We start from the raw sequence: 9,797 nt of genomic DNA, 5'->3' as shown, positions 1-9,797 counted from the left end.
TGGGACTTGAACCCAACATATTATTTTTTTTTTATAATATTGTTCTTGAGGAATAAATTTAAAAGATAAATGGTTTCAAACCAATTATTTTTCCTCAAATCCAATAATAATTATATTAGTAGTATCAAAAGAAAGATAACATAAAGAATTACTAACCTTGAAATTCTTCAGATTTATAATTTCACCTTGTTTGATAGAGTCTTATGCTGATAATGTGTTATAAAACAATAAAGAATAAAAAGAAGAGTAGAGAGAATAGAGAGAGTGATTCTTATTTCTTCTCTTGAGGGATGAGAGATCATAAGATTGTAAATATAATGAACAAAACCTCTCTATTTATAAGGGAAATTTACTCCTAGTCTGAGTAAAAGACAAATGTTTTAAATCTTAATAGATATCAAAGTAGATTTTGATAGACATTCACTATAATATAAATATAGTTATAACAATTATGGTTAAGTGTGGGTTAAAAATAAATATTTTATTTTTATTTTTAAATATGCAGCAACAGGAATATTGAAATATGCTTAAAGCTTATTCTCTACATATAGTTAGACAAACAATCTTCGTTATCATCAAATTGATTGTAAATTGATTAGAATCACCTTGAACTTGTCTTTGAACCGTATGTGCTGATATTTTTGAACCGTATGTGCTGATATCACTTGTTGGATTCAAAATTGAGAGAGCGTCATGCTGAAGCTTAAAGTTTGGAAACCATAGAAAATGATAATTTAGATGACAAAGAAAATTATAATAAAAAATATATTATTAATATGATTTGGTCAAACGATCTACATATGAAAATCTAATATTGAAAAATATAAAACTATGAGAAAATCTCCCTCTTACAAGACAGTTTAAAGACTACACTGTGAATGTTGTTGTATTATTGCATGAAAAGAGGTCTTCTGTACAAAATCTTTTCCCAAGAAAAAGGTTAACCAAATATAAAAAAGAATTATATTTTTCTTTTAGGAGAAATAAAATAATTATGCTATTACTTTTATTTTTCTTATAAGAAAAGTAAAACTTAAATTTTATACGAAAATGGGGCAAAAATTCTTATTATGTATTTACAAAAGATACACTCCCTTGCTACAAAATCACAAGATTGAATTTGAAAAGAATTTGTAACCATATATAATTGTTAAATTTCTCAAGGTATAATCATACGATCCTCAGTGTCGCCAAGAATCCCGACAGTGATCATGAGGCGTCCACTGGAACCAGGACGTCTCATTCTCAGTGGCGCTCATAAACCTTTTCCAATCATGAATGACTACCGTCAAATCAGCCGTTTTGGACTTTATTCTTCTACAGCAGTTGGAATGAACAGTCACTACGGCTCTAACATCCTTACTATTTTGACAGAATCCGCTAAAATAAACAGTGTCCAAGAACCTCACTTTAAGGCCTAAATTTCGAACTTCTCCTTCACGTATCATCTTCTGCAGAACGTCCTGTTCTTTTAATCCGGTGGAATTGTCTTTCTTAGTATACCACTTGTCAAACAATGCGATGGTTCTGTTGTTTGATCTGATCATGTAGAAGCCCGTATTAATGAGATTGGCCTCCGACCATTGGTTGCCATTGAATTCATCTGTACTGATCTGCAAGTCGATGGAATTGTTGTGGCTCAACCTTGGGAATGGATTTCTTAGCCATAACACATCAGTGTCCTGTTCAACACGGATTAAACAATAGTCAGCTTATTCAGTTTGGCAAATATGAACATTAGGATCAATTCAGAATATAATGGACTTGTATTAATTAATTTCTACTATTTAACCGAAGAATAAAATCAATTATAGGTAAATGTAAGCGTAGAATAGTGTTTGGTAGGAGTATTACGTTATTTTGCCCAAATACAATGTATTCCATTAATTGATATGGCTGGGTTCTTTGACAAATCTGTAAGTCATAAACATTTTTTTCTAATTGGTGACAAATCCTACAGTTGAATGGTCTTATACATACATATTCGTGTATAAAATTTAAAGGAAAAACCCATACGCAGCCCCTTAGTATGCATCATTTTTCACTTAGGTCCTTGTTCATTTTGACAACTCAAGTAGATATAAAGTGTGCCACTTTGACACCTTTTGTTGAATCAGCAAATTTATATTGTGTGCGTGTATTACACGCGCCTGATGATGTAGAATGATAAATAATATGCCGACACGTGTTATTTTTCTAAAAAATAATTTTTAAATCATTAATTAATTTCTTTTAAAAAAAAATCAATAACCACCCCTTTCCCCAATAATTAATTTTAAATAAAAAATACTCAAATAATTTATGAATAATTAATTTAAATAAAAAGTACCCCTCCCCTAACCTACCATCCCACCCCACCAATGTCCATCTGAAATGCTCAAGTGAAAGATGGTGCGTACTTGAGGAACTGTATTTGCCAAATTTAAAACACAAAACGATTTAAGCCTGTTTCCTCCTACTCTGCTCAATATGGAAGCACAGAGAACACATACGACTAATAAGTGCTAACAATTTAACTTATATATATTAACAAAATAAATTCCTTTATCTTACCAGTGCATTTTAACACATACTGTAGTAGGCAACTAGCCTTATCTTTAAGGTTATTAATCTTGCTTTTTGTGAACTATAGCTATACTTTTATACAAGTAACCTAACAATGGGTTTACAAAAATTGAACTTATAAAGATATGTACTATACTATCTATGAATGCAAAGGAAAATGAATGTAGGTGGTGCAGTTTTCAACCTAAAAGCCATTGCATAATGAGATGTCGTACATACCGTGAAGACGAAGCTATAACCACTTTTTAGAATGTCTCCTAGGAACCGAGTTCTTTCCCACATCATCTTTATAAAGTCTTTCGACATGTACAGTTTCTCTCCGATGAAACCTACACCATCTGTTTCGAGCTTGTAACAATGAAGATGCAGGAACATGCACCTTTTGTACGACGTTTGATCCATCGCAACAATCAAAAGGTGTTTGATTAAATCTTCAGTGCCTTCTCCAAGCCAGAAACCATCCAAGAAAATATCTAACATAGGCTTATCTCCCTCAACATATGCTTTATTTACAATCGTGATAATTACCGTTTTGTCCTCCGTTGACGCTCCCGCTAATGCTTCTTCAAGCTTATCTCCATGTATTTTCGTGTTAAACTGGAAAACACACGTATACAAAAGAAAATAACTTGAGATTTAAATATAAAAAAAATATGAAAGAAGTGTAATTGATTACTTACTTTGTTTGAAGGTTGATAAACGGAGTTTCGCGTCGTATATAAAGCAAAATTGATGCTCTTAGCGGAGGAGCTTAACAAGAAAATATATAATAACGTTACGGTTAGAAGTGTATAAACAATATAGTGATAGTATTCATTGATGGAATTCTTGAAATTCATTCTACTAAGGCCAGCGAATTGAACACAAGACTGACTTGACCAGATTCTTTTCTCAAAATCTCGATCCAAAGTGCGTGGAATTAAGAGAGAATGACTAGTTGCGTGATAGTCCTAAACTCCAACTAAAATTCTAGTTGCCATTGGTTTTGTACTTCTTTTTATTTGTTCAACTACCTGACTAGTAGGGAGTCCTACTAGCCCACGAAATTTTACATTGACAGACAGTATTGTAAAGAATTTTCAAATTGCGTGTGCTAATAAATAATTTGTTTATTGAAATGTAATTTATTATTAGTTCCTAAATTAACTTCAAATATCATAAATATGGGTTGTTATCGGATGGTTTGAATCCCCTCGTCCTTAATGAGAGGTCTCGGGTTTAAATCCTGAGTATGGTAAAAGTTTTGTTCAAAGCGGAGTCCCCATAGTGTTATTAGCTTTATATCATGTTTGGTAGATGATATAAATTAGCCCCAATATAAATTTATAGGCTAAAGCCATCGACAGACCCTCAAACTTGTTTCGAAAATTCACTTAGACCCCTCAACTAAGGCCTGTACCTATCAGGCCCCTAACCCCCTCGAATTTTGATCAAATCAAGTATTTTTTCCCTATTCTCATCAGGTCCCATGCGCGTGTCTCCAAACGCTGCTGATGTGGAAAGCTATTCCACTTAAATCTCTCCATGTGTATTAAATAAATCCACATATACTTATTACATTTAAATGGACAAAAAAAAAACATTTTGGACGACACTTTCTCTCTCCCCGACGTTAAAACTCTCTCTCTCTTAGATAACCCTAATTTAAACAAAATTCCACTCAAATCGAAGGAGAAATTTGGGGGGTTTCCTCAGATCTTCCTCGTGTAACTGTTATTATGATTTATATTTGTTAAATTTGTTGAATTTTAGCATATTTTTTAGTTTTTAGGGTTTTCAAATTTCACTGTTAGGGCTATGATTTTGGAAATATTCCGTCACTTTCTTAACATGCATTAAAGGTTGTAGCTTTTAGCTTATTGGTGTGTACTTTGGGTATATTCCGTTTAACTAACTTAGAATTTTTACCCGTTGTTGCAGGTGACCTAACAAATGGAGATTATTTTCACAAATTTTCACCATGGAGGGACCTTTTCCAATACGGGTGTCCCTACATATGCTGCAAGTTGTGTGCCAGAACTAAGGTACATTGATAAGAACCACTTTTTCCTATTGGAATTGTTATTTTATACTAAAGAATTAGGGTATGAAACTGTTAGGGGGTTTTATTATCAAGATGCAGTAACTAAAGAGTTCAACTTGGTTAAAACTGACCGACATCTCTTTGAACTATTCAACGACTTAAAACATGAGGACTCTATTGATTTTTATGTCTCTCATGTTTTAGATAAACCAATTCTTGATCCTGATGGTCCCACTAATTTTTTACCTTCACCTAAGGTTATTGAAGGTGCAGACCTAGAAAGAGAAAGTGTTGGTGTTGATGATAGTGCTAACATAGAGAGAGAATATGTTGGAGTAGAGGAAGAAAGAGAGGCTGATCTAGAAAATTTTAACCTAGAAGATATTAAGATAGAGAATGTTAACTTAGGTAAAGAGAGAGAGCTTCATATAGAAGATGTTAACCTAGAAGATCTAGGTGTACAAGGAGGTGATGAGGCTGATGTAGAAGATATCCATGTAGAAGACGTTAATATACTAGAAAGTGAGTTATCAAATTACTTGAGTAGTGATTCAGATCTTGGAGATATTCTTTCAGAAGATGGCTCAAATGTTGATGAGGAGTTGAGGGCTTTTAGACAAGAAAGAAGGAAAAACAAAGCCAACAACAAAAAGAGAAACCAAAAAGCAAGAAAAAGGCTGTTAAAACTGAAGAAGTACTTGTGCGAGTTTCTGGTTGTGTAGATAGAGGCTTTGGGGATATTGGTAAAAATAAGGCTACCAAATATGTTGAAAAGTTGGGTGGAGATGAGGAATATCTTCATAGTTCTGATTGTTGGAGTGAAGACAGTGAAAAGATAGATGTAGATGCTGTTAGAGGAGTAGATCTACCTAGTAGAAAGAGAAGTAAGAAAACTAAGTATGATAAAAATTATGAGTTTGCTGTGTTTGAGCTTGGAATGATTTTTGAGGGTGCAAAACAGTTTAAAAAAGTTGTTGCAGATTATGCTGTAGAGTATCGAAGACAGTTGAAGTTAAAACCTAATGAAAAACATAGAATAAGGGTGAAGTGCATTGCAGCTGGTTACTGTATGCTTTTACTGATAGGGATTTAGGTGATTTTATTGTTAAGAACTATAACCCTATTCACAAGTGTATACCTCTAAACAAGAACAAGATGTGTGATTCAAAGCTGGTTGCTATAAAGTTCAAGGACATAATTGTTTCTCAGCCATACATTAGGATTTGGGAAATTTAGGATTTGGTAAGAGAGCTGTTGGGTCTTTATGTAGGTAAAATTATTTGTTATACGGCTAAACAGATTGTTATGAGGGAGAATATGGGTGATTGGAAGCTGGAATTTTCCAGATTATGTGACTATGCAGATATGATCAAGACAACAAATCCTGAAAGTTCTTGTTGGATAAAAATTAACAAAGAAACTGAACCAGGAAAGAACCTCTTTATTTATTTCTATGTGTGCTTTCATGCCTTCAAGAAAGGATGGTTATATGCATGTAGGAAAATTATTGGTTTTGATGGAAGCTTTCTCAAAGGAGCTTGTAAGGGTAAGTTGTTGGTTTCTGTGGGGAAAAATGGCAACAACCAAATGTATCCTATTGCATGGGCAGTTGTGGATACTAAAACAAAACATAGCTGGGACGGATTCATAAGGTATCTGATTGCTGATCTAAATCTGGGAACTGGTGAAGGCTTGACTGTAATGTCAGACCAACAAAAGGTACACTACTTAATTATTTTTCTTTTTACTTGACTTAAAACTCCTATTTTAATAATACTTATACTTATTACAGGGTCTTGTTCCTATTTTGATGGATCTGTTACCAAATGCTGAGAGAAGAATGTGTGCTAGACATATTTGGAGCAATTGGCATGTGTACTGGAGAGGAGAAGAGAAAAGAAAATAATTTTGGAGATATGCAAAAGTAAGCTTCGAAGTAAAGTTTAGAGAGGAGATGTAAGCAATGTCAAGGCTAGATAAGAAAGAAATAATTGAGGACATGTTGGTTAATCCTCCTTCTTCTTGCTGTAGGGCATATTTCAAAACACATTCCAAATGTGATATTGTAGAAAATAACATATGTGAGACTTTCAATTCTTGGATCTTAGGTGCTAGACATAAGTCCATAATCATAATGTTAGAGGATATTAGGCATAAAATAATGAATAGACATGTAGATATGATCAGATTTGCAGAAACATGAATTTCAGACATTGCACCTATGGCAAGAACTATTTTAGAAGATAACAAGAAATATTCAAATAGATGTAGAGTACTATGGAATGGATTCAATTGTTTTGAAATTGGGGATGGGGGTTACACATTTGTTGCTCACTTGGACAAGAAGTATTGTGATTGTAGATTATGGATGTTAAGAGGTATTCCTTGTCCTCATGCTATTTGTGATTATTATTACTTGAATGAAGATCCTGATAGCATGTAGAGCACTGGTATAGGAAAGAAACCTTTCTTAAGTCTTATAGCCATTTCATTCAATCAATTACCAATATGAGAATGTGGTCGGAAACAACAAACCCATCAATTGAGCCTCCAAAACCAAGAAAGATGCCAGACAGACATGGCAAGAACAGAAGGAAGAACAAGGATGAGCCAAAAAAGTAGGGCAAACTCTTAAAAAAAGGTATCAAGATCACCTGTTCAAGGTGCAAGTAAGTTGGCCATAACAAGACTGTGCCAAAATGGTAAGCCTTAAATGAATTTCATAATAGTTTGTAAAGTTAACATATTTCTTAACTTTTCATATTTCTATTCATATGTTAGAATGGGATGGGGAGCAGTAATAGTAATAGTATTCAATCTAGCACTCATCCTGCAGCCTCATGGAATCCACCACCACCATCATAATCAAGTTCTAATTGTGGTGACACCAGTGCAATGGCAAAAGATACCTACACTCAGAGTCAGACAACAAGAGTAAGTTATATATGTTCTGCTACCTTAATATTCTTCTCCTTCTTAATATTATTATTGAAAACTATTGAAAATATTATGTTGCTTTTATTCACAGTTAAGCTCCACCTTTCATACATATACAACTACACAATCCAGTCAATCAGGATCTATTTGTGCTGACACAGCTGCTGTGCCAAGAGCACTTCAAAGAAAGGTGTCAAGTGTGGCTGGTAGATGTTAAGGTGCTGTTGGTAGAGGTCAAGGTGCTGCTGGTAGAGGTAAAAGTGGTTCTGGTATGGTTGGTGGTTCTGGTAGGGGTCCATGTGGTGCTGATAGGGAAGGTGGTTTTGGCAGGGGTCAATGTGGTACTAATTGGGGAGGTGAAGGAGGAAATGGTAGAGGATAAGGAGGGACTGGTAAATGATTGTCAAGAAAAATAGCCAATGGAAGAGGGACCCAATTTGAAAGTGGAAGAAATGCTTCTTCCAGTCAAGTACCACCTTTGCTAACCAACAAGAGGCCATACAATGCTACCTCATTTGCTGCTGCTATTGGTTTTGGTGTTTACTCTGATCCAGCAATTGGAACCCAAGTGTACAATGTATTTCTCTTTATCTCATTATTTACCTATAATAATGTTTTTATTCAAGTTTTTAATGTTCATCGTCTTACAATTTTATCTAATTTTGCAGTCTCGTACATCAAGTGAGAGGGTTCTTTATGGATATATAAATTTAAAGAGTGTTTCACCAACCAATATAGATATTGGTTTTAAAACTCGTAGCCTAAAGTGAAATGGAAAAGATGCAATCACCAGCACACAATTCCAATAATTGAAAGCAAATAAGAGAAACAAAGTGGATGCAACCAAGTCTTCTTCATCAGTTGAATCTTCTAAGAAGTAGTTCATTTAGAAATGATTTGTACTGTAATGAGGGTTAATAACTTTGAACAAATTGTGTTACTAGTTTTTGAACAACTTTTTCTTAGGCAGCAGTTAATGACTTTGGTGTATGCTGCAGTAGAACTATTATGCTCAATATTGAGCTTGTTTTGAACACCTTGCTTACTGATGTATGCAGTTTTTAGCTTAACTTTGAGCTATTTGAATATGATATGCTGCTGCTTGCACTTTTTAGCTCAATCTTGAGCAGTTTTAATATGATGTGCTGCTTCTAATATGTTAGTTCATTTTTGTCAATACCTTCAGTAGTTACAAATAGGCTATTTGGTTATACCTTCAGTAGCTGCACAACTAGACACAAAGTAATTGGAAATGTAATTGTCATACAAAACATATCAATTCATTTACATTCAACATGTCAAAATGATACAAACTAACCAAACAACTACTACAAACTAACCATTACAATATACATTACAAACTAAACTAACCAAACAACTACTACAAACTAACCATTACAAACTAAACTAACCAAACGACTACAACAAACTAACTATTACAAATCCATTACAAACTAACCATTACAATATCCAATTGCCTATTCAATAGGCAAACTTAACTACTACCTTACATCATATGAAAGAACCACTTTACAGTAAGAACAATGAGAAGAAGCAGAATAACTCTATTCAATTTAAGCTTAGAACATTCCCTTCCAAGTTTAACTTTTTTGAGTTTTTGCCTCAATGCAATCAACTTCTCTTCACTATCTTTCAATTTCTCACACAAAGTGTTCCTCTTTTGTTCAATGTCCTTGAGCTTTTGCTTCAATCGATCACACAAATTTTTACCATCTTTGCACCTAATCATTAAGCTCGATTCTACCTCAGGATATTGATGCACAAAAATTTGAAGGTTTTGGATCAATCCATCTAAAGTACCTACATCCACCATTTTCCTAAAATGTAAAAACAGCAGAATAATAAAAAATCACCAAAAAAAAAATTAAAATCTGTGAAAATGATACAAACCTTTGGAACTTTACATCCAAAAAATCTACGACCCGGATTTGATGGAGTCCTTGAAGTTCTTAAAGGACAAAATTCGAAATAATAACACAAATCGGGAACCTCAACATTAACGGAATTTTTTGACATTCACATCGAAAATGAGAGAAAAATGATTTAAGAGAAACTGTGAGATAAATTTGATAGTAAGATGAGAGAAATTGAGAGGAGAATTGAGTTATTGAGGAGAGAATGAAAGAAAAAGAAGAGGAAATTAGGTTAAAAAAGAGGAAAAGAGAAGGGGATGGCAAAAGTAACGTTATTTAACGTTAACTTTTGCCACATGGACTACTTTTTCACTCTTCCCGCGCCTCCCGTGATTACA

General features: G+C 33.8%; 1 protein-coding gene across 1 annotated transcript; it reads right to left on the bottom strand.

Annotated features, from left to right (window-relative positions):
- Positions 1–757: 757 nt before the first annotated feature.
- Positions 758–3,560, bottom strand: LOC107874957 (uncharacterized protein At1g28695). The gene is made up of 3 exons (XM_016721644.2): positions 3,246–3,560; positions 2,785–3,162; positions 758–1,682 (listed from the first exon to the last, which is right to left on the bottom strand). Exons 1-3 carry the CDS (start codon positions 3,402–3,404, stop codon positions 1,182–1,184), a joined length of 1,038 nt encoding a protein of 345 aa, XP_016577130.1. The 5' UTR covers positions 3,405–3,560; the 3' UTR covers positions 758–1,181.
- Positions 3,561–9,797: the final 6,237 nt, after the last annotated feature.

Source organism: Capsicum annuum, chromosome 3 (genome assembly GCF_002878395.1).
Source record: "Capsicum annuum cultivar UCD-10X-F1 chromosome 3, UCD10Xv1.1, whole genome shotgun sequence".
In the NCBI taxonomy this organism is placed as follows: Eukaryota; Viridiplantae; Streptophyta; class Magnoliopsida; order Solanales; family Solanaceae; genus Capsicum; species Capsicum annuum.
Note: the sequence above shows the minus strand (reverse complement) of the source record. Positions and strands in the feature narration are given on the sequence as shown.

Coding starts and splice junctions, on each gene's coding strand:
- LOC107874957 (XM_016721644.2), bottom strand. CDS start 3,404: ATGAATTTCAAGAATTCCATCAATGAATACTATCACTATATTGTTTAT. Junction 3,163..3,245: donor TTTATCAACCTTCAAACAAA/GTAAGTAATCAA, acceptor TGTGTTTTCCAG/TTTAACACGAAAATACATGG. Junction 1,683..2,784: donor GTTATAGCTTCGTCTTCACG/GTATGTACGACA, acceptor CGTGTTGAACAG/GACACTGATGTGTTATGGCT.